The sequence below is a fragment of the Lampris incognitus genome, chromosome 8 (genome assembly GCF_029633865.1).
Source record: "Lampris incognitus isolate fLamInc1 chromosome 8, fLamInc1.hap2, whole genome shotgun sequence".
Classification (NCBI taxonomy): Eukaryota; Metazoa; Chordata; class Actinopteri; order Lampriformes; family Lampridae; genus Lampris; species Lampris incognitus.
Window position 1 is genome coordinate 10,290,522 of NC_079218.1, and position 25,000 is coordinate 10,315,521.

A 25,000-nucleotide genomic window follows, 5' to 3' on the forward strand; every position below is an offset into this window, starting at 1 on the left:
CGGCGTGTGTGCACATCCGGGGAAAAGGCTCTCCGCCAACATGTGTGTATTCCCACCCAGCCCAGGACCAAACAGCATTTGCCAAAACACTTAAATGCTTTGTTTTGGCCTGCTCACGCCAGACAGGTGGCGGCGGCCGCACCCATCGGACAGGAAAGTGCATCCGGGTGGCGTAGCGGTCGGGGGGTCACAGGTTTGAATCCCCGCGTTACCTCCGGCTTGATCGAGTATCCCTACGGATACAGTTGGCCGTGTCGGCGGGTAGGAAGCCGGATGTGGGTATGTGCCCTGCCCCTGGTCGGTCGGGGCGCCTGTTCCGGGGGGGGGGATGGGGCTGGGGGGGGAATAGCGTGATCCTCCCACGCCCTACGTCCCCCTGGCGAAACCCCTCACTGTCAGGTGAAAAGCAGCTGGCGACTCCACACGTATGGGAGGAGGCACGCTGTAGTCTGCAGCCCTCGGCAGAGTGGGCGGAGCAGCGACCGGGACGGCTCGGAAGAGTGGGGTAATTGGCTGGATACAAGTGGGGAGAAAAAGGGGCAAAAAATTAAAAATCAAACAAAATAAAGACAGGAAAGCCTCAACAAAGTTTACTACACTTTTTTTTTTGCGCGATCGACAACTCGCCTAAACCCAACTGGTAGTCGATGAAGGCAACGAAAGGCTTTTACATCGCTTAGCAAATTAATTGCGGAACAAAATGTGACCCGGGTCTCGCTCCCATGCTAGATACAGGCCCACACACACACACACACAGACACACACACAGACACACACACTTCCCCTACATTGCTATTCCATCGCTTCATCCTATTCCAGCTGATTAATCAGTGGACTTGACTCCTCATTAGAACAACTCTCTTACACCTGTTTGACCTCATATTGACTGATTTTCTGTCTCATTCCTTTTATCTCGTCACGTCTCCCCCCCCCCCCCCACCGCCACCCGCCTCTCATACGTCTCTCCTCGATTCTGTCTCTTCATTTCCAAGGCGGCCTACGTTTCAGACAGTCCTTCAGGGGGCTTTTTCCCTCTTCCGTTGGACGGGGCACAGATATTCCGGCACCTTGATTTTCGCAGTAATTACACGGGGGATAAATGATGACTCTCCCTGTCTGCATTCTCCGGTGTTCCTGTCAGGCCTGGGTGAGCGGGTCCCGGGGTCATCGTTCACTGCCGCTCAGCGGGTGGGAGTTAAAAACCCTCCAAAGACTGCACAGAGAGACGAAGGGGCTGGACTTCTTCACGGGATTTCTTTTTGTAAACCTTTTGTTTATCCACGAGACGTGTTGGGCGCGCGTGGTCAAATCATGTCAGGTTGTACTTTGGTCAAGAGTCAGCGCAACCCCGGCCACCTGAGTAGCTGGCGTAGTCACACGCTTTATGGTCAGACAGATCTGGAGAAAAGGCGGAGGCGAGCGAAGATGGAGAGGAGCGCCTGGTGTATGGGTGGCTTCCGCAGGAAATTGAATGTCATGGGGTGCTAGTTATCGAGGAATATCCATCCATCTTTCAAATGTCTACTTCTGGTCCAATTTCTGGTAACCCTTTACAATAAGGGTACATTAATTAACATTGGTTAATGCAGCAATAAGCATTAACGAACAGTTAATACAATAATGAGCATTAAGTAACTGTTAACAAATAATAATTTTATTTGTATACGTATCACTTATCAAGCTAGGAGCACAAAGTGCTTTCCAAAGACAGCATAAAAACAATCACCAATTTAGAAGAAAAACACAAGAACAGCAAAATGAATTTTAAAAGAAATTTAGAAATAAATCACCCAAAAGGTAGAGTAAGCGAAAACATTAAAATTAACTTAAAACCGGGTGGCTGCACAACAGAACTGCATCATATTCTTGGAAATATTCCTGAGTTGGAAGAAACACATGTTGTGTTTTAAGTCCTCTCTTAAGACAGGACTTAAAAGCAGAGACAGTGGCAGCAGATCGAATACTAACTGGAAGACTGTTCCAAAGCTGAGGTGCCAGTACAGCAAATGCTTGATCACCCTTTGACCTTAACCTGGACTCTGGAACAGCTAGCAGGCCTGATCCGGCAGCTCTAAGAGGCCTTTTGGACAGTAATGAGTTAAGAGTTCACTTATGTACTCTGGTGCCTGGCCATGTAAGGCCTTGTAAGTCACGAGTAAGATTTTAAAATGGATTCTAAAAGAAATTGGTAACCAGTGCAAGGAGGCTAAAACTGCGGTGATGTGAGAAAAGCATTTGGTCTTCGACAGAGGTCTGACTGCAGAGTTCTGGACAATCTGAAGTTGAGCTACATCTCGGAGACTGAGGCAGGTAAACAAGGCGTTACCAATAGTTCAGGCATGAGAAAATAAAAGCAGGAATAATTTTCTCTGTATTGCTAAAAGATAACATTGCTCTGATCTTGGAAATATTCCTGAGTTGGAAGAAACACGATTGCACCAATTTTTTTGAGTTGTGTCCAAAGCTTAGCTTACTGTTGAAGATAACACCCAGGTCTTTGCAGTGTCCTTAGTATTTGGGATAAAGGGACCGAGCAGTGGCTGGACTTGGTTATGGAGGTGCTCAGGGCCAATGATAAGCACCTCTGTTTTTTTTCAGAATTTAACAGCAAAAAGTTCTGTGACGTCCAGTCTCTCACATCAGCTATGCAGCTATGCAGCTCTGCAGTGTCGCAAGTTTGTTACATTCCAAGGGTTTGATGGAGAGATATAACTGTGTATTTTCTGCATAACCGTGAAATGAGATGTTATGGTGACAAATGATATGACCTAATGGTAGCAGATACAGAGAGAACAGAACTGGTCCAAGAATTGATCCTTGAGGTATGCCACATGTTATCGGCGAGGTTGAAGAGATGAATGAATCAATTGAGACATAAAATTTTCCGTTTGACAGATAGGAGGAGAACCACCCAGAAAATGCTCACCCAATCAGAAATGCTCCCCCAATCCTTAAGTCTATTAATTAGTGTAGCGTGATTGATGGTGTCCAAGCATGACTGATGGTGTCAAATGCTGCACTATGGTCAAGCACCACCTGTACAGAGTGGTGTCCAGAATCTGCAGCCATTAATAAGTCATTTTTAACCCTTACAAGAGCTGTTTCAGTGCTATGTAGCTTGCAAAATCCGAACTGAAATTAAAAAAAAAAATGCTGTTGCTATTAAGTCCTTCCAGAAGTTGTTCTAAAACCAGTTTCTCGAGAATTTTGGAAATGTAGGGGAATTTTGAGATTGGTCTAAATTTTCTTTTTTAAACTGACGGATCAAGGCCAGGTCCTTTTAGTAGTGGCTTAATACAGGCTATTTTAAAATAATCTGGAACACATCCAGAGCAAAGGGAGCCATGTCAAATTTGGAGCAGACTAGGGCCTATTTCACCCATCACTTCTCTGAATAATTTAGCTGGAATGATATCCAGATGACTGGATGAGAGATGTGTGACACAATGTTGGTGAGAGTTTCCTTATCAACTTGCCAGAGGCTATCTAGCAAATGAGGACATGGACAAGAGAGAATCATGGGAGAAGATGGAAGGACGATGTTTGCTCAAATTTGGTGAATTTTGTCGAGAAAAAAGGAGAGACATTTCTCACAGTCAGCAGCAAATAAAGCAGAGGGACTAGTGAATGGAGGTTTGACAAGCTGATTAATGGTTGTAAGTAAAAATCTGGAATTGTGCTTTATGGTGGTTATTAACAGAGAAATACTGGTCTCTTTCCTCTTTCACTTTTTGATTGTAGATGACAAATTGATCTTTCATTTGTAGGTAATGGACTTGGGAGTTTTCTTGTCCTCCGTTTAGTCTGTTCTCCCTCATGCTTTTTCAAGGTTTCTAATGTCCTCAATGATCTATGGGAAAGAACTGACAACATTTATGTTTTAGTTGTAAGTGGGGTGACAGTGTCCAGTGTAGTCACACAAATTTGATTGACTTTTCCTTGCAGCTCATTTATATCTTAATTAAAGGCATGTTTTTCCTTGTTAAAAAGGAAACAGAATTCATCAGCTGTATGTTCAGCAACTACCTGAAATTGAGTTTACATGTCTCTGGTGCAGTCTGAAACAGAGTATCAAATAAAATACACTGGTGGTCAGAGATGGACAGCTCCATCATAGACACATTATGTAAGTCCAAACCGAGCATAACCACCAAATCCTAAGTATGGCCGCAGCTACGAGTTGGGCCAGAGACATGTCAAACAAGATTAAAGGTCTCAGTGGTATTAAGAAACTCAACTGCTGTAGAATTGGAGGCGTCATCTATGTGTAAGTTAAAATCAGCAACCAGGATTATCTTATCATATTTTAAAATAACCGATGATAAAAATTCAGAGAATTCTAATAAAAACACTGGGTTTGCCTTGGGGGGGGGGGTCGATAGATGCCAACACATTAACACTTCAAAACTTGAGAAGTTGTTGATAGTAATGGAGCTGCATTTGTGCTGATTTAAAAAAATAAAGAAAGAAAAAAACCCCGGCAAGGCCTCCACCACGACCAGTAAGTAACCGGGGGAGAGCTGAACCAGTCATAGTTTGGGGGGCACAGTTCACTCAGCTGACTGCAGTCACCAACCTTCAACCAAGTTTCTGTCAACAATAAAAATATCTAAATTAAAGCAAGTACTAAAATCATTTTAAGATAAAAATCTTGTTTTACAGTGAGCTTACATTATAAAAGGCAAGCTTAACATTAAGGGATTGTAATGGATCAGTCTTAGGTGGGTTTGATTTTTGATACTTAAGGTTTTAGTGCTTTATAGCCCTTGTCTTTCTTTGAAAGCTTCTTGACCTGGTCAGTGGGAATCCCTTGAGCGGAGTGCCCATTGTATGATACAGCCGGTCCATACGGGGGAGCCAGTGAGTCTGAAAGTTGGTTGAGTGTAGGTTGCAGTGGACAGAAGAAGCTGAAGTGTCACAGTCACTTGCTGGTGGTATTATAAACAGAGTAAAATATATTATCTGTTGAAATGTGAGCGCCCAGGCCGTTGGGGTGAAGACCATCCCTCACAAAGAATGATGAATTATTGATGAAATGTACGTCATGTAATGGGAAAAAGGACTGCAGCCAGGTGTGGAGATTTAAAACCTTGGTAAATCGTTCAACATCCCTGCTAAGGGGAGGAATTGGTCCAGATATGAAGACATGTTTGCAGCTGGCTTTAAGTGTATCAAAAAGATGGATGAAGTAATTTTTTAATATTTCAGACATCTTGTTTTTGTGACATCATTGCAACCGACATGGATAATTACATTTGGAGTAATATAAGAGGGTGCTTATCAAGAATATTTGGGATTTGCTTTAAATATTCAAAATTTTGGCACCAGGAAAGCAGCGGGTCACTGCTGAGTTTCTCCTCAGACTTCTGATGATGGAGTCGCAGATAACTAATATGGATGGGGGAGGAGAGGGTGGGGATTGGCTTGATGAGATGGGACAAGGAGACAATGAAGAAATGGATAGAGAAGGGTGGACAGAGAGGGGGCAGGAGTTCCTATGGGTTCTGTTGTGAAGTGCGGTATGGTGCGGCGAGCCCTGGTGTGGGAGAAGTGCCCAGGCATGGCTGGAGACGACAGTGAGCTATGGGACTCACGCAATGCCAAGGGAGATGGAGGTGAAGGCAGAGATTCCCCTGCCAAAGTAGGGAAGTCACACAGGTCGAGGATGTCGAATTTATTTTGCATCTGGATGTCATGATTAGGAGGTGTTACATTACGAGAGGAGCACTGCCAGGGCTCGTGGTGAGATGGAATGGAGCTGACCAGGCCTTTAGGTGTAGTTCCGAGCCGGTCCCAGGATTCATCAGGGATGATGACCTGAGGAAGGGCAGAGACAGCAGCAGGACGGGGAGCGGTGGTATCAGGCTCTCGGGCACAGGTTGTGTTGGTTTGTGCTGGGCCGAAGAGGATGGTATCCATAAGCTTCTCAGCATCCTGGATCTGGCAGAGCGTGGAGATTCTTCCTTCCAACTCCACAATCTTATCAGCAAGATGGAGGCAGCTGACAGCCAGATGGGGAAGTGAGTGGAGCCATGGATTATAGATGGGGTGTTGACACAGGCCCAACAACTGGACCCGCTGCGGAGATTAGGCTTCGGTTTTTAGTTGGTAAATTAGTGTCTTGACACTTGATAGTTTCCCACGCTGCTAGAGCAGTCCCCATTGACTAGCTAGCTCCCATGCTAAACCAGTCGGGCTGTGCTAGCACCAGTCCACTTGTGGCAGGCTGCCCCGACTGGGAAACTTATAAGTTGAAATTCAAACATCCGATGACTAAAATCTGTCAAAATGTAGGTAAAATATCCAGGACCTAAAAGTGTAATGTAAAAATATGGCTCAAAATTGAATAAAAATGTCGATTTATGATGGAGTTTTTGACAGTGTGTTTAAAACAATGTGAGTGTAAAACAATCTCTTGTTGTCTCTTAACATTTATTAAGGATTTACAGGTTAATTAAGGTACTAACTAATATTAGTAAATAATGAACACCGTTAGCAAATGATTATTTGACACATTAGTTAACTGTTAATTAGCTGTTAGTTAATGCTTGTACCCTTATAGTAAAGTGTTACCAAATTTCTTACTGTTTATGTACGACTCTCCATGTTCAGCCATTTTTGGAAAGAGCAGTCATATCACAACTCGGCCAATTCAAGCTGCATCCTGAATTCCGATTTCTCGGACTTGACCATCCGACAAGGGTTGATAAGGGGTTCACGTGGCACTTCCTGGTCAGATACTCCTTCAGACTGTAAATCTGACACCACATGAATACTGCTTTGTGTTGTACTACAGGGGTTTTCAACAGGGGGGCCGGGGCGCTAGTAAGGGGGGCCTTGAGAAGATAGGAAATCATTGAAAGCTTCAATCACAAGACATCAAGATATAAGTAATCCATCCATCCATTATCCAAACCGCTTATCCTGCTCTCAGGGTCGCAGGGATGCTGGAGCCTATCCCAGCAGTCATTGGGCGGCAGGTGGGGAGACACTCTGGACAGGCCGCCAGGCCATCTGTCTTAAATATTGACAGATCTGGAAGAAGGTCTCCCTCGTGTGGCCTACAGGCAATACTACACACTATGGCTTTAATATCCACAGATCTGAAAGAATGACTGCATTTTATACAACGCTTTGGGAGTATAATGGGATTTACTGTCTGCAGATGTTAGTCATGTTTGCTATGAATGGGAAAAAGAAAAAGAAGGATGTTTGCCTTGTAAATATTTGGGGATTACCACAACAACAAATGTTTTCAAATCACTTTTATGGGGTTAAATAGAATAAGCACTTTTAACTACATTGGTGTGTTTATACATAGACAGCCAGACAGACAGACAGACAGACAGACAGACAGACAGGTTAGCATGTATCCTATGGGGGGGGGGGGACTGAAATATTAACTTGGACGTGGAGGTTCTTGGGGGCCAAAAAATTGAAAACCACTGTTGTATGAGATATACTTTCACACCTAGCTCAACCAACTTCTGTTGCTTACTTTCGAGTCACTGAGGAATTAATGCCTTGCCTAAGAGGAATTTGGGGGGTAGCAACTGAGGAACGAGTACTGGTATTTTTCCACTTGGTATTTAGTTCAGATGAGGGCTGTACTGTGCACTTATGAGCAGACTTCTTACAGTGGACTTGACAAATTTCTCTTTTCCAACCTTATGTCGTCTATTTAAGAGGTTGTGAACCTTTAACCTTCCCCCACCGGAACCCCTGCTTCTGGTGTGGCAAGATGGCTGCGTGAATTCACGTTTGCAGTGGCCTCACCCAGTGCCAGCGTCGGAGGATGGTGGCGCGAATTCACATTTTCGGCGGCCTCACCCAGTACCGTCCATGCGGTGCCTTTGTCCACGTCTGTGTCTAAGTTTTGTCTTCGTTTGATGGCTGGTGGAGCTGGCGCTGGATTGGCTGAGAGAGCGGGGCATGCTAAGCTAACTGCTAGCCCATGCAGACCGGCAGTTCCGATAACACCGAGGGTGGTCTGGTGGTGACCTCACCTGGTGTTGACTGTGGTGTTTTTGATGTCGGCGTGAGGAGTGCGGGGAGGTGTGTCGAAGGTGTCTGGCTAGGAGAGCTGGCGCTGGATCGGCTGGAAGAGCTTGGTCTGCTTCGTCTGGGGACCACGGCCCCTGCCTGGGCAGCGCCCGAGGAGGAAACGCCGAGGGTGGTCTGACAGGACGCGGGGTGGGCTAAGTTAACTGCTAACCCATGCAGACCGGCGGTTCCTACAGTCATCCTAGCTTGCGTTTGTTCCCTTGGACAATTTTGTTTTGTTTAGTTTGGATATACTATGTGTTAGTTTGGGTATGCGTGTTCTTTAGTTTTTGGAGGTGTTTTTGTCTCGGTGTTGTACTGCTGTGGGCTGGGGGAAACGGCATTTCGTTTCATTTCATGTATGGAAGAGCATGAAGTGAAATGACAAAGTGTTCCTGATCCCTGATTTAACTGCATTGTAGGCGCTGAAAACAGGTTGGTATGGGTCTAGGTTGGTAGAACTATACATCGAACTGTACATGTGTACACAGCCTCACTGAGGTACTAGATTGTGTTTGTTGGACAGCTTTAAAGATTTAAGTATGTCATGGCCCCATTACATGATGTTGTAAAGCTGTGTCGAGGGGCGGTCCTGTGTTCAAGATCTCCAAAATGAAGCCGTTGAGGAAAATGATATAGTCACCAATATGTAAAATGGCAAAAAATACTGTAGCGAATTCAGGGGGGGCAGTTTGGGAACTGCCGCAGCCAGGACGCGAACCCGGATCTCCCACACCACGGGTGACAACGTTAACCAGTCGACTAAAGTCGACCCGTTACCCAAGGGCTAGCGAGTCTTATTTATCCGTGCATGTTACACTACCACCCTCCTTTGGGAAGCAAAAGAAACAAAACAAAACCCAGGTTGTAAAAAAAAACCCCAAAAAACGGAATCAACCTTAACACCATATTCTAGAAATTCATAAAAACTTTTATTTTTGTGTTAATAGGATGTTTTTCTCGTTCCGACAAACACAATATCTTTTTAGTAACGTCATCCTGCACCTATAAGAGTCACACGGGGAAGACGAATCAACCGCCACCACCAAACTCAAACTAGTCGATAGCATATTGATGTCCACATTCTTCTGAAAATACCCAGCCATTATTGGCTCTCAAGAGTTAAATCAAACTTCTTCCCCTCAAAAATCCCATCAACCATTCTGTTTTAATCAGAAATAAGTCGAATCTAATGCTGTTTCAAAAGTTAACTGCCCATTTGTGTGTCTATGTTTGATTGCATGCATAAATGTGTGCGATGTGTGTGTACGTAAATGTATTTGTAAGTTACAAATAATATCCATCCAAAGAAAATGTACAGTCCCTAAGTGGTAACTTTCAGATGTGAGCAGTCGACGAGTCTCCTTACCTTCATGGTGTGCGTTTTCTCCTTGAGGGATGGCGGCTCTGTGAAAAACTCAGCGTCAGCGTCCAGTCGGCCCTCGCCACCATACTGCTCAGCGTCGGAATCCAACTTGATTTTATATCTGATTAAAGTTAAGGGGGTTAATTTCTGGGGCAGCAAAGAGAGGCAGAGGAGAATGAGATGTTTGAATTTATCACGATGCAAGCTAAACGGAGACGAGCCGCATCCCCCGCCTTCGCTCTGCCACGCGCCATCGTGCGGCAGGCATAGGAGCCTCGATTTAATCACTACCCAGCGAGGGGAGAAGGAGAAGGCCAGGCAGGAGACAAAGCTCCCCTTCCAGCCCTCTCTCATCTCCCTCCACCATTTCTCCCTGTGGGTTGACCCAGGAGTGGCCGTCCCTCGCACGACACCCCCCACCCCATCCACCCCACCTACAACGAGCGTTTGAAGATGAGAGGAGTGGGTGCAAAGGGGGGAAAGATGGCCAAGAGGAGGGAGAGATTTTGAGACCCAGTTGTTCTCTTTGAACTGTTAATCACTGTTTAAAGCTCACCTCTCTCTCCCTCCCTGTGTCCAGCTCATTAAAATATGCCCCCTAACAAAGGCTTCAGATGGGTGTTCACCAAGAACCACCTCCCCTGCCGCACTTCCACTCGCATAGGAACGCCTCACTCTCCAACCTGGAGAGGAAACAATAACCACTCATCAGCCGTATTCCAATTTTCAGCAGAGTTCAAATGCAGGGTTCCCGCACATCCTGGAAAACCTGGAAATTTATTGACTGCATTTCCATTCATGGAAATAAACCTGGAAAATGTAAAACAATCGATCAGCTGTTATTTTACAGATAATGGCATATACTGGTTTTGCTGAGCACTGTTGGAAAAGGGAAAGGGAAAGGGGGTGAGCATCCAGTTCAGTAGGCCAGAGGCTAAGGAGTCGGGTCCACACCGGTGAAACACTGTTGAAACAGAGACAGTGACTATCGAGACAGAGCTAAACGATGTCACACCTTGTGTTTGATGTGGCAGGCAACCAGTAAGCACAACACAACAGAAAGTTATTTCTTTGTGTCGCTCCGTCTTTCGCTCTGTCTGTATGCTTTAAAATCCTACCAACACAATTCTTACAACACAATTTCCCGTTTCCAGTGTAGGAAGATGGCGGCGTGAATTCACGTTTGCAGTGGCCTTACCTAGTACTGTCCATGCAGTGTCTTTGTCCATGTCTGCGTTTAAATTTTGTCTTCGTTTGATGGCTGGGAGAGCTGGTGCTGGATCGGCTGGGGGAGCCTGGTCTGCTGGGTCCAGTGGGCCCAGGGACCATGACCCTGCCTGGAGCTGTGACCGAGGAGGTAACACCGGGGGTGGTCTGACAGGACACGGAAGCGGGGCAGGCTAAGCTAACTGCTAGCCCATGGAGACTGGCAGATCTGATAAAACCGAGGGTGGTCTGGTGGCGGCCTCGCCTGGCGTTGACTGTGGTGTTTTTGGTGTCATCGTGTGGAGTGTGGGCAGGTGTGTCGAGAGTGTCTGGATGGGAGAGCTGGCGTTGGATCGGCTGGGGGAGCCTGGTCTGCTGCGCCCGGTGGGCCCAAGGACCACTGCCCCTGCCTGGAGCTATGCCCAAGGAGGAAGCACCGAGGGCGGTCTGACAGGACGCGGAAGCGAGGCAGGCTAAGCTAACTGCTAGCCCATGCAGACCGGCAGTTCCCACAGTCATCTTGGCTGGCGTTCGTTTCCTTGGACAGTGATTTAAAAAAATTTTTTTTTTTTAGTTTGGATATATGTGTTAGTTTAGATATATGAATTAGTGTGTGTGTTCTTGAAGTTCTTATTGTTTTTGGATATGTGTTTTTGTCTTTGTGTTGCACTGCTGTGGGCTGGTAGAAACGATATTTCCATTTCATTTCATGTACTTCCACACATGAAATGAAATGACAAAGCGTTCCTGATTCCTGATTAATTACTAAATTCTGGGGACTCTCTGGATCAGGGAGGGGGGTCAGAGTTATGGTGAAATGGTTGGAGGTGAGTTGCTTCTCAGGAATGTCTGGCAGAGAAACGGTAACCGGAGGGAGGGGGAGGACAGACGAAGAGGCGAGGTAGCAGGGTATCAATCAATCACTTCTGCTGCCTGCATATATTGACTCTGCAGTCCCAGGTGGCTCGCGTGGTCAATGTGCTTTCAGGCTATCGCACGGGTCGATACGGGAGCATGCCTGGCTTAACGCTCACCTTTTATAGGTGCTTGTGTAATGCATTAGATGGAATTAGGCAGTGAGTATTGACGGATGAGCTCGATTGTATTTTCGGTTGCAAGGTATGTCCATTTGTATGAGAGTTAAGCAAATAGATATGTGTGTGTTACCACACGTGGCCAGGCATAAGCAAAAAAATAATAATATATATATATATATAAATCACAACATGCTTGGGTATAATTGCCAAGCAGAGTTGCACAATGGGTGAAAGACACTGCAGGCGAACATTACCGATCTGCAATCGAGGTAAGTTTACTGCATCGCTGTGCCATTGTGTTCCGTAGTGGATAGAACATTGATCTGTATTGATCCAATTCAAAATGGTGGCCGTTGGCATCCATTATATTTTGTAAATGGGGGAAAAAAAAGAACGTTCCATGTTTATAATTCACTGATTCAACTAATGTCAAACATTATTTCTGTACTGTTGGTACGAGTAGTTCTTGACAGGGTTGTGCTCTCTCTGGCTCAGTACTGAGGGAACCGAACGGACTGCTAGTGCACGCTTACGAGTCGGTGTACGTTATTCTTTATTTCTGCAAACGCAGCCTGCATGCTCCATTTTAATGCATGCTCAGAGCATGCGGAGTCAGATAAGTGGACTGAAATATGAAGCTTGTATCTTATCGCATGGATCAGGGCGCTTGAAAAATTGATTTTTAAAAAATTTCAACAGTTGTAGCCCTCGGAGGAAGACATGATCGTTCTTTCTCTTAAAAAATACATGGGCAAAGAAAATGCGCGCGCTTGTAGCATCTATCTTCTTCATCCCCCCTCCCTCTTGAAACTCCTACATGCACAGATACTGTTCCGACGCTTTCTTGAAACCCTTATCCACTCTCGGTCTTCCTACCATTGCAATATTATGCTGTTTCTTGTGGGTTTTACTTGAACACTGCGCCGAGTAAAATTCCCCGTAAGTGCAAACTTACTTGGCGGTCGATAAAACAGTGGTATTTTTCCCTGTTGTCTCCCGAGCCTATAAAACAATTTATTCCCTGCTGCATCTGCAGAGGGCCTTTTGTTTCCAGAGAGAGACTGGCTCCTTGTTTACATCACTCCTTTTGCAGTTCAGGGTTTTCCATATGAACTCAAAACTAGTAAAATCATAGAAAATATATAATTACTAAAGTATTTCCTTTGGTTCTTTCCCTCACCTCACTATATGCCATGCATTACAGCGTTTCCATATCATAACCACAGCAGCAATTTCTATGCAATGTAAATTCTACAGCATGTGATGAAAAAAATAAGAATAGTAATTATTATTGGTTTTACTACAGTCCATTTTCATAAGGCTGGATTTTATGGGGTACAGATTGTACCTTACAACTGACAGAGCCTAGGGATTGTACATGTTATGTATATATATTATGCTAGAGACAGACCATCTTACAATTCATTTTGATTGGGAGAATTCCTCACATTCCTCCGAGTCCTCTAACCGGCACTGCCTTTATTCTAAAGGTAGCTCTGCCATTATTACTTCCTGCCAGACGCCCGTGTCTCGTAAACACTTTCTATCTACAGTACCGGCGTCTAAGACATTATTCACTGCCTCAGCAGACATTTACAGCGCCGATCTGCATCTAAAGCATGCTCCCCAGCAGGAGCATAGGGAAGCATAATGTATGGGGTCAACATGTCCTCCTCTGCACATCAGCCTCCAAATCCATTATGCTAACATCAGGCCAAGGCGCCCACTTCCCTTGAAATACTCACAGCATCACAACCCTCTGGGGAAAAAAGGCGATCTTCGGCTATCTCTGGAAGAAATTTCTTCATTGACCTGCTATGAATTACTAAGTCAGGCTTATTTGTACAGCACAAATTCACAAGGTGGTCCCAAAGGGCTTTACAAACAGTGCAATACACAACAACAAATGACAATATACGGTAAACGACACCCTCTATCCTCAGATCCTAGACTCGAATGAGGAAAAACTCCACAAGAAAATCCTTACCGGGAAAGGAAATGTGGGAGAAACCTCAGGGAAAGCAACGGAGGAGGGTTGCTATATTTATTATTATGTTCTGTTTAAAGAAAACCCCAAAATAATCGGCACGTCAAATCAGAAAATGGGCATCTTCTGCTTGCTGAATATTTTGGTTGGATTTTCTTACTTTTCAGGGGAAAAAAATCCAATTTCTTCACCAAAATGTGGTCTTAAAGTTTTCCCATTTCCAATGCGACGACGTCGTGGTGGCAAACTTTTTGGTAAAAAGAAAATAAGTCAGTCTTGTTTCTCTGAGTAGGTTTAACGCACAGAAAATTGCCCGTACGTGGTCTGAATTTCTCAATTTTCTGTAAAAAATAAAATAAAAAAAAATAGATCTTACCAGAAAGACAGATCGTAGTTTATCACCTTGTTTTTTTCTTTGGATCACGGCGGTGAGTGAGTCTGGCCCTTAGGTGTCAGGCCCCCGCTTCTCTACCCTCTTTGACGGGGAGGTTGAGGCTGAAGTCCAGGACTTCAGGGTGTGCACACTCTTACCTGTCACACTCGGCCCCAGAAGCCCCCCTCTGCACGAGTGATCCTGCAACAATGCCAAATTTGTGTTGGCAAACTTTGTGAGAAAAAGAAAATAGTCAGTCTTGTCTCTCTGAGTAAGTTTAATTCACAGAAACTTGCACGTACGTGGTGGTCTCAGTCTCGCCAAGGCAAGAAAGAGCCCAGAGCATGAGATCTGTGGTTTTGATAGGAGGAGACAAACAACTTGCGTATCAGGATGGAATGTGGTTTTCTGCTGACACCAAAGGGAGCAGCCCCCCCCCCCATCTGCAGGTGCAAGCTACTCCCCCCTCTGCCATAGGAAGGCCACGTACCAGCCATCTTTGTTGTGGGCAAGAGCACTTCTAGACTAAGGTAAACATGGAGAAAGCAGCCACTGTCTCAGCACCAAGGTCGCACCGACTTACATAGGAAGGGTCAGCTGTAGGCAAAACCCAAGTCGTACACAAAAACATGGGAGTAGTACGTGATGTCTAACTAGAAACAAGTGGCTCCGTTTGTCCAAGTACAAAGGTTACAGCAGAACCTGTATGAGCTTGTATTTTCCCATCACAACATCTAGTTGAAGAAGATGATCCAAAATTATGTAGTTTGTACCGATGCCGCTTCAGTCCTGGATTAACACGAACCACATAGCTGACTCTCAGCAGAAGAGCTCATACCACTGAAATGTGGAATTCTATTATTATTATTATTATTATTATATGTTATATTACTGAAATATTTGTGTGAGTACATGGACGGACAGAGTCTACGCACTCCTGTTAAAACGGCAGGTTTTTGTGATGTAAAAAAGTGAAACCAAGATAAATCATTTCAGAACTTTTTTTCCACCCGTAATGTGAAATTGCAACCCATAAAAAGTAAAGCGAAAAATAAAAAATGTAAGAAAAAAATAGGAGAAAAATACAAAACTTGCAACACCCTTTTATAAACGGGGATGTGACTGTGTTCGGAATTAACCGCTCACATTCAAACTCGTGTTAAATAGCGGTTAGTATACACCTGCCATCAGTTAACATGACTGTGATTAACCCCAAATAAAGGTCAGCTGTTCCTGTAGGAGCTTCTTGACATCTTCTTGGTTGCATCCAGCTGCAAAAGCCGTGGTCCACAAAGAGCTTACGAAGCATGAACGGGATCTCATTGTTGAAAGGTATCAATCAGGAGAGGGGCATGAAAGAATACAACACAGCACAAAGAACATCATACCTACGGTGAAGCATGGCGGCGGCAGCGTCATGGTATGGGGCTGCTTTTCTTCAGCCGGAACCGGGGGCTTTAGTCAAGGTGGAGGGAGTCATGAAAAGCTCCAAATACCAGTCGATTTTGGCACAAAACCTCCAGGCGTCTGCTAGAAAGCCAAAGATGAAGAGGAATTTCACCTTTCAGCACGACAGTGACCCAAAGCATAAATCCAAATCAACAAAGCAATGGCTTCACCAGAAGAAGATTGTTTTGAAACGGCTGGAGCCGAGACCTGAATCCAACAGAGGATCGGTGGAGTGATCTGAAGAGGGCCGAGCACAGGAGATGCCCTCACAATCTGACGGCTCTAGAACGTTTTTGTAAAGAAGAGTGGGAAAATATTGCACGTCAATATGTGCCAAGCTGATAGACTCCCACCCAAAAAGACTGAGCGCTGTAATAAAATCAAAAGGTGCTTCAACAACATGGGTGTGTTGACTTGTTATATTCACCGTATATATTTAAGTATGTATGGGGGTAAACATTTCCTCAAGGAGTATAAAAAAATCTAACGCATACATGCATATATACTATATATACTATATATACTATATATATATACTATATATACTATATATACTATATATATATATATATCTACACACACACACACACACACACACACACACACACACACACACACACACACACACACACACACACTAGAGACTGTGATGTCGTTTTTAATGGATTTTGTAAAATGTACTGCAGTCAATAGAGGCTTGGGGAAAGCACGGCCAGTTGATAGCGAGCATTTGTGGCAGCTTAATAGGCAAGTGTGATAAAAGGAAGAATAACTTCACTCGCAGAGCAACTTTCTAACTGCCCAAACACAATTAACTGTCAGTAAGGATTGGCTTTCTTCACTTATTCTGCCTTGCCCTAATCTGCAGCCAATCGCCAGCTCAATATTATCCATTATGCATTGAGTGGCGTCCTCAACATTACATTGTGTGAACACTAAATCCTTTTCCATCCATCTCTGACGTTCATGACCTTGCATTACCTAACCCTGAATCCATTTCTTTCAAATGCACATCGGGTAAACCCTGCGTCTGAGGATGTCTGTTTGACAGAACTTGAAGAATAGGGGAACACAGACTTGAGTATAAAAGGGAGATGAGATGGAGGTGACAGAAGGAGAGGAAAAGGAGAGGTGAGACCATGAGGAAGATGCAAAAAGCTCCTATAAAGAAAAAGTGAAACTGCACGGAAAAGTAGAAGAGAAGGTGAAGAGGTACAGATGCCTTTACATGCAGATGCTCTTTGTCTTGGATAGAATGAAGAGAGGGCCAAAATACCCCCTGACGTCCTCCATGGACTCCATCCAGGAAGTCTTCCGCTTCCGGTGTGGGAAGATGGCGGCGCGAATTCACATTTGCAGCGGCCTCACCCAGCACTGGTGTGGGGAGATGGTGGAACAAACTTGCATTTGTGACGGCCTCGCCCAGTGCCGTCCATGCGGTGTCTTTGTCCATGTTTGCGTCTAGGTTTTGTCTTCGTTTGACGGCTCGGAGGGCTGCTGCTTGATCGGCTGGGAGAGCTTGGTCTGCCGTGTCTTTTGGGCCCAGGGACCGCGACCCTGACCAGAGCTGTGCCCGAGGAGGTAACACCAGGGGTGGTCTGACAGGTCACGGAAGCGGGGAAGGCTAAGCTAACTACTAGCCCATGCAGTCCGGCAGTTCCGATAACACCGAGGGTGGTCTGGCGGCGGCCTCGCCTAGCGTTGACTGTGTTTTTGGTGTTGTCGTGTGGAGGTGCGTTGAAGGTGTCTGGCTGAGAGAGCTGGTGTTGGATCGGCTGGGAGAGCTTGGTCTGCTGCATCAAGTGGGCCCAGGGACCACGGCCCTGCCAGAGCTGCGCCCGAGGAGGAAACACCGAGGGCGGTGTGACAGGACACGGAGGCGGGGCAGGCTAAGCTAACTGCTACCCCAGCAGTCCGGCAGTTCCGACAGTCATCCTGGCTGGCGTTCGTTCTCTTGGACAGTGGAATTTTTGGACTGTGTTGCACTGAGTGGGACTGTGTTGTTAACTTTGTGGGTTTTTCTTTTTTTTTGCTTTGTTCTCTCTGTTTTTTATGTTTTTGGCGGTGTAATTTTCGGGAATTTTGGATGTGTTTTTGTCTTTTGTGTCACACTGCTGTGGGCTGGGGGGAAAAGGAATTTCGTTTCTTTTGTGTATGCAAGTACATGAAAGAAATGACAATAAATTGTTCCCGATCCCTGTTCCTGATTTGTCCTGTGAGGACTTGATTACATTTGGGTACCTTTTACTCTCAACAACAAGTGATAAGAATCTGGTGACTGTATAGGCTTGATAAGAAGCTGGTGTTGCTGCCGGGGTGTCATGTAACCAAGGCCGCACGTGTGTCTTTGTGTGTACATGCACGTGACTCCTTGTGTGATATTCTAGGTTTGTGCGAGGTTACGTGTGTGCATATGCATCCATGCACCGAGTCCAAGTTGAAAATACACTTCTTTTCACCACTACTATTTTTTAACTCAACAAGTCATCAATCATCTAAATGATGCCGTCTCACCCGGCATGGACTCCCGGACTCTGAGTGATGGATGACTGACAGCTGATGAGTACCTGAGGGGGGAGTTTCTAGTCCTTGGGGCAAATCTCTCTGGGGCTCTCATCTTGTGGTTCAGACGGCGAGGCAACTGAGATTAATACGAAAGGAACAGAAGAAATAAATAATGATAAAAAAGAATTCACAATAAATAAATCAGAATCAACTGCCAACGCTATCCATCACATCTTATACTCTGCTTCTTGACCACTGGCATTTGTGACCACAAGTTGACTGGTTTAATATTGGGAAACTACAATTGGGGAGTAAAAGGGGAAAAAAACAAAAACAAACTAGGAAGCTGGTAAAAAGAGTAAGTAAAAGCAAATGCAGGATGATTTACAGAGGTGGCTGTACGGGTTAAGAGTCCAGTGGTGCCATGAAAATCTTAAAAAAAAAGAAAAAGAAAAAAAGACTAACATCTCAAAAGTTCTGGTACTGAGAGGCCAGACTGAGAATAAGAGGATGTTAGTTGACTGCTGTCAAGTGCACAAACCGAACAAGGAGGCACAGCGAGGCTCGACTTGTACCTCACCGTCCATGTCTGGTGTGAAGAAAGAGAGAAAGAATGTCAGAAAGAAGAAAGAACATTTCAAGTGCTCGCAGTCTGAACATACAGGAGTCCATCAAACCTGGCAACACAGGCTAATAACAATGAGAAGTGGGTTGTTGTGAAGTGTCTAGTGTGTTGGTGTAGTGTTCTGTGTCTGTCACGTCTCACTCTCAACCTTCACCGCTGGCTAGCAGAAATGTGAACAGGAGAGCCGAGCACGGAAGTCTCTCCCGGCCATTACATAGCCTCTCCAACAGCAAGCCCTATGTAGCGCCTCCTCGTGGCGACACATGGTAACTGGGTACATCTTGGACCCTGGCTGAACTACAAGGGACTCGGGGGAGGTCTGGCCCCTAGACGTGCGGTACGCAGGCCTACCGATTTGTGGATACTCCCTGATGACCATGAACCAGCCCCCAGCTATGGGTCAAATGGTGCCGCTGCCCCTCGTGGATACCTTGGGAGAGGACTAGGCCACGGGAGTAAACCCCTACACAAAATCAACATCTACAGTGCTGTTGGTTTTTGGTTTTCTTGCCCGTTTGTATGTGTTTAAGTGGGTGAGTACTGCTGGCGTCGTGTGGGGCTGCCGCTTCTCCCTCTCGTAGCCCCCCTTCCCATCCACCCCGGTATGTCTGTGTTGTGTTTATCTGTTGTCTTGTTTCACCCTGTTTATTGTAAAGCGACTTTTAGTGTTAGAAAAGCGCTGTATAAGATTGGCTAGAAGAACCCCGCTACAAAGTAGCGGTTTGGTTATCCACCCGTCTAAATCGCCCTCCTCTTCATCCTGCCAGCTAACCGCCTTCCCCCTGCCCCTAAACCCCCCCCCCCACTCCAACTCCCTCCCCCCAAATGCTGAGAATCATCTGAAATGCCGAGAAAAGTGGTTTTTAGCCATTTTTAGAAAATGCATATTTTGCATAATTATGCATAATTATTATAATTATATTTTAATTTTCTGGTCCTCTCTGGAACAATACCTACCACCTCCAAAAAAAAAATTAGGATCATAAGTGCATTTTTACAAAAATGCATACATTTTGCATAATGCCAAAACATTTCTAAGTCCCAGAAAAAACAATTTATAAAGGTGAAAAAAAATCAAATATGTTCAGAATCATCTGAAATGCCGAGAAAGGTGGTTTTTAGCCATTTTTAGAAAAACGCATATTTTGCATATTTATGCATAATTTTAATTTTTTGGGATTTCCCCCCTTACTCTCTGAGACAATACCTACCACCTCCAAAAAGAATTAGGATCGTAAGTGCTTTAGTTTTCGGTCCCGCTATCTACACTAACACACACACACACACACACACACACACATTCCTAAAATATATGAGTAGATTTATTATTACTAATAGTTTGTCCATTTCCCGGCCTAATTTTCAGAGAGGTTCATTTGGGCACACGTTGGGAGGATAAAACCTCCACCTCATTCATTCATTCATTCATATTCATCCGCTTCTCCGGGGTTGGGCAGCAAGCTAAGTAGGGCACTCCAGACGTCCCTCTCCCCAGCAACGCCCCCCAGCTCCTCCTGGGGGATCCCAAGGCGTTCCCAGGCCAGATTGGACATGTAGTCCCTCCAGCGAGTTCTGGGTCTACCCCGGGGTCTCCCCCCAGTTGGCCGTGCCCAGTAAACCTCCAAAGGAAGGCGCCCAGGAGGCATCCTAATCAGATACCCGAACCACCTCAACTGGCTCCTTCTGACGTGAAGGAGCAGCATCTCTACTCCGACCTCCCTCCAGATGTCTGAGCTCCTCACCCTGTCTCTAAGGCTGACCCCAGACACCCTAAGGAGGAAACTCATTTCAGCCACTTGTATCCACGATCTCACCCTTTCGGTCACTACCCAAAGGTCATGACCATAGGTGAGGGTTGGAATGAAGACTGACTGGTAAACTGAGAGCTTTGCCTTCCGGCTCAGCTCCCTCTTCACCACAACGGTCCGGTACAACGTCCACATCACTGCTGATGCTGCACCAATCCGCCTGTCAATCTCCCGCTCCATCCTACCCTCACTCGTGAACAAGACCCTCCACCTTTAAAGAATAACTGTGTTTTTTTACAACTTGGGTCTTATTTTTGTCTTTTTTTCTCATGGTGCATATCCGTTATTGTCATTTTACTAATTAATCGGCTTAATTTTTGAGATTTTGGACACGGGACCGCCGCTGGACTCGGCTGTACAACGCCGCTTTTGGTGCCACGGAATAAAGGTGTCAGACATGTTTCATCAGGTCCAAATTCACCCAATTATTAAAAACAGATATTTGGGGTGAAAACAACAGTAAAAGTTAAAAGTTATTACTCATGATAACTATGTTTTTGAAAACAACAGTGTACACATACATCTGTGTAAACATTGTAGTTACAACCAGATAAAAAGTACATTCAGTGACAGGGAAAACCTTCAATAAAGTCCATCAAAGGACTTTATTATTATTTATTATTAGTATTTGTGAAAGGACATGAAAGAAGTCCATGCATAGTCTTTCTCTTTTCTTAAGCCTTGGGGGGGGGGGGGGTTCTGCATACGTTCAAGACTAAGATTGGACATGTGTGGAGGAGAGATGCTGGGTATACTGGGAGAAGGATGCTGAATATGGAGCTGCCAGGGAAGAGGAGAAGAGGAAGGCCAAAGAGGAGGTTTATGGATGTGGTGAGGGAGGACATGCAGGTGGCTGGTGTGACAGAGGAAGATGCAGAAGACAGGAAGAGATGGAGACGGATGATACGCTGTGGCGCCCCCTAACGGGAGCAGCCGAAAGTAGTAGTAGTAGTAGTAGTAGTAGTGTTTATACTGTACACCTGTTCCACCCATCCATCCATCCATTATCCAAACTGCTTATCCTGCTCTCAGGGTCACGGGGATGCTGGAGCCTATCCCAGCAGTCATTGGGCGGCAGGCGGGGAGACACCCTGGACAGGCCACCAGGCCATCACACAGGGCACACGCACACACACACACGCACACACACACGCACACACACACACACACGTTCACACCTAGGGACAATGTAGTACGGCTGATTCACCTGACCTGCATGTCTTTGGACTGTGGGAGGAAACCAGAGCACCTGGAGGAAACCCACGCAGACACGGGGAGAACATGCAAACTCCACCCAGAGGACGACCCGGGACGACCCCCAAGGTTGGACTACCCCGGGGCTCGAACCCAGAACCTTCTTGCTGCGAGGCGATCGCGCTACCCACTGCGCCACCCACACCTGCTCCAGTGATTAATCAATTAGTGATTAACTAGTAATTGTTCCAGTGACTTGAAGGTCAGAAAATGAATTTTAAAAAAGGTTATTACTCGAAATGTCAAATATTATCAATGGCTGATCATACTGCTGAGCCACTTCCTGGTTGACTTTGCAGGAATGGGCGGTCTGTACTAACCGTCGGTGGAAGTAACCATGTCTAAATTACCCAGCCAGCACCACAGACACGTCATAGAGGATGGGAAATAATATGCACAGTCTAACTGAGACAGTATAGGGCTTTTATAGTTGTTGTTGTTGTTTAAAGGACGGGTTTAAGATTCGTGGTCAGTTTCCCTGCGAGATGCCACTGTAAAGCTGAGTCCAAAAGATGCAAAACTAAGCCGGCGAGTGAAACGACAAGACCCATATGCATGACGGCAAAAGCGATGAGAGTAAGACCCGGGCCGTAAAAAGAGAGACATTTATCCTCTAATACTGTAAAAACAGATACCTTAATATCACACCTAATCTGAGCTGCTACCTTCCCCAAATTACACCCTTCAGCCGGTGTGGAAGAGCGCCGGGGTTTTCGAGGACAAACCCCCCGAGCCCCGGTGCAGAATTAACTCGGCCTGACACCGTCTTCATAAGGACTCCGTACAGCATCTTGCACAGTCGGTCTGACTCGTGCTCAGATGGAGGATACCGTCACCTCCTATCACACTCCCAGTCAGTCGATTCGGGGGAAGAGACAAAACGTCCTCGAATCCAGTCAATCACAACGTAAACAGAGCCGGCGGTGCGGCGGCGGCCCTCCGACGGTGGGTGGCACACTTCAGTCACGGATGGCCGGTTTAATTTCACACAAGCGGCTCCGGATACCCGGCACCACCGGTGTGTTTCTTCTCCCGCAGCACCAATCTACCGAGCGTCACAGACACCTTGACCCTTTCCTTTATTAAGAGCTCGGGCGAGTGTGAGAGGGGGGGCAGTATTTCTTCGAGTTGGCAGGCCCGGTCAATAGAGAGGAGGTAATAACAACAAAAAAAAAGAAAGAAAGAAAGACAGAAAGAAAGAAAAGAGTTTGAGAGAAAGAGTGAGCACACGGAGTGAGTTAGATGGAGCAGAGTCGAGTAGCGGCAGGTGGAGGGGCCGAGCAGTGAAAAGGCTTTCTGTCTGACAGGTTATTGATCTGTTCACACTTCCCAAAAGGATCGAGGAACACTCTTTTGAGGGAGAGAAGAAGGCAAACTCCCTCATGCAACCCCTCTCTATCCTGTCCCCCCCCCCCCTTTCCCCATCGCTCCTGCCGGCCCCTCCCCCGAACACTTGACATCATGTGAAAACTCGATGTCATTTGAGATAGTTGGAAAAGCGCAGATCAACGAGACGAGGGAGGATTTCCCTTTGAAAAAGACTCGGCACCACGAGGATGTACAGTCAGTCTGCTGGCACGTCTTTGTAGTGCTCTCTATCTCGCAGATGGAGCGCCGCAGCTGACATGATAAGATTCTGGGGGTGTCAGCCGTTTCCAGTTAGCTGAGTGGAACCGGATTCTAATTTCGCTCGGAAAAAAAACCCAAAAAACAGATCTCCATTGTAGGCGACGATAGCAAATAAAGCGCCCCCCCCGCTACATACACCACTCAGTACACACATGTGATGTTGGGCATATCAAGAATCAGGCCATATTCCAAATACAAAATACGATTTGGTATACCTCCTAATAAACCAGTGAATGAAAAAAGACGTCGATCACCATCTTATATAGGTTTCCCCCAGGGCCTCTTTTCACCAGATATAAGATTACAGCTCTCCTTCCTTTCCTCCTTTCTTTTCATGGACAACTTCTGTGTGGGAAGACGGCGGAGCGAACTCACGTTTGCAGTGGCCTCACCCGCCATCGTCCTTCTCATTGTCCGTGTCTACGTCTAAGTTTGTGTCATCGTGCGACTTTTTATTTTGACCTTCGATTTTATTTTACTTTTTCGTTCAATGGCTGGGAGAGGTGGCGTTGGATCGGCCGAGAGAGCTTGGTCTGCCGCGTCCTGTGGGCCCAGGGACCACGGCCCTGCTCCGAGCTGTGCCCGAGACCTAGATAGCGAAGAATCTTTGGCCCGAATATGGCCCACATCTGCATTTATCTTACGGCCCACATTTGGCCTTGAATGACGGCGTTGACTCAGGGTGAGTGTGGCTGCCTCAACTCGGCCACACTTGGGCCACATCTGGCCCACATAGTATGTGCTGTAACCCAAGTCAAGCCCGGTTCATTACATTTGGGCCACGTCTGGCCCGCACAACAGTTGCCAGTGCCATAACTGAGTCGTAAGTACCAAAAGTGCCCCAGATTAGGCCCAAATGCGTCTGCTATCTGGGGAGGGAACACCGAGGCGGTCTGGCGGCGGCCTTGCCTAGCGTCGACTGTGCAGTGTTTTTGTCCACGTATGTGTCGTCATGTGGAGTGCGGAGGAGGCATGTCGAGGGTGTCTGGCTGGGACAGCTAGCGTTGGATCGAGCCTGGTCTGCTGCATCTGGGGGGTCCAAGGACCACGGCCCTGCCTGGAGCTGCACCCGAAGAGGAAGCACCGAGGGCAGGATGCGGAAGCGGGGCAGGCTAAGCTAACTGCTAGCCCATGCAGACCAGCAGTTCCGACAGTCGTCCTGGCTGGCGTTCCTTCTCTGGGCAGTGGAAGTTTTGGACTGTGTTGCACTGAATGGCCTGTGTTGTTAACGGTTTGTGTTTATTTTTTTCCTTTGTTCTCCGTTTTTGGTGGACGTGTGTTTTTATCTTTTGTTTTGCACTGCTGCGGGCTAGGTAACACAACATGTAGTTTCTTTTGCTTACTCTGAAATTAAACAAGCATGCATTGCTTAAGGAAGGAGAATGTGAGCAAGGTATTGCTCACTGTAGATTTTTTTTTTTAACAGGGGCAGCGGGGTGGGGGTGGGGGGGTCATTAAGCATGCAGCCAATTATTGGAAAAGAAATGCTGGAGGGGGAGAATGAAATGCATCCATGCTCCGTCACCTGTAATACAGGAGAAAACTAAACGGTGTGTTTCTATGGCTGGACATTTTGTATCAATAATGGACCTATGATAGCTTCTTTTTTTCACTATTCAACCCTTTTAGTCCATATGCACAGTCATTAGAAAACGATAGCCTTGTCAGATGAATGAAATACATGAAATATTATAGAGAGCACTTTTTTCCCTCTGCTC

General features: G+C 46.0%; 1 protein-coding gene across 1 annotated transcript in view; it reads right to left on the bottom strand.

Moving 5' to 3' along the window:
• gbe1a (glucan (1,4-alpha-), branching enzyme 1a) overlaps window positions 1-25,000 on the bottom strand; it is a 251,284-nt gene that overhangs the window by 9,301 nt on the left and 216,983 nt on the right. The window contains exon 14 of the mRNA XM_056285228.1: window positions 9,413-9,530. Within this exon, the coding sequence (XP_056141203.1) occupies window positions 9,413-9,530 (118 nt within the window). The remainder of the gene's footprint in view (window positions 1-9,412; window positions 9,531-25,000) is intronic.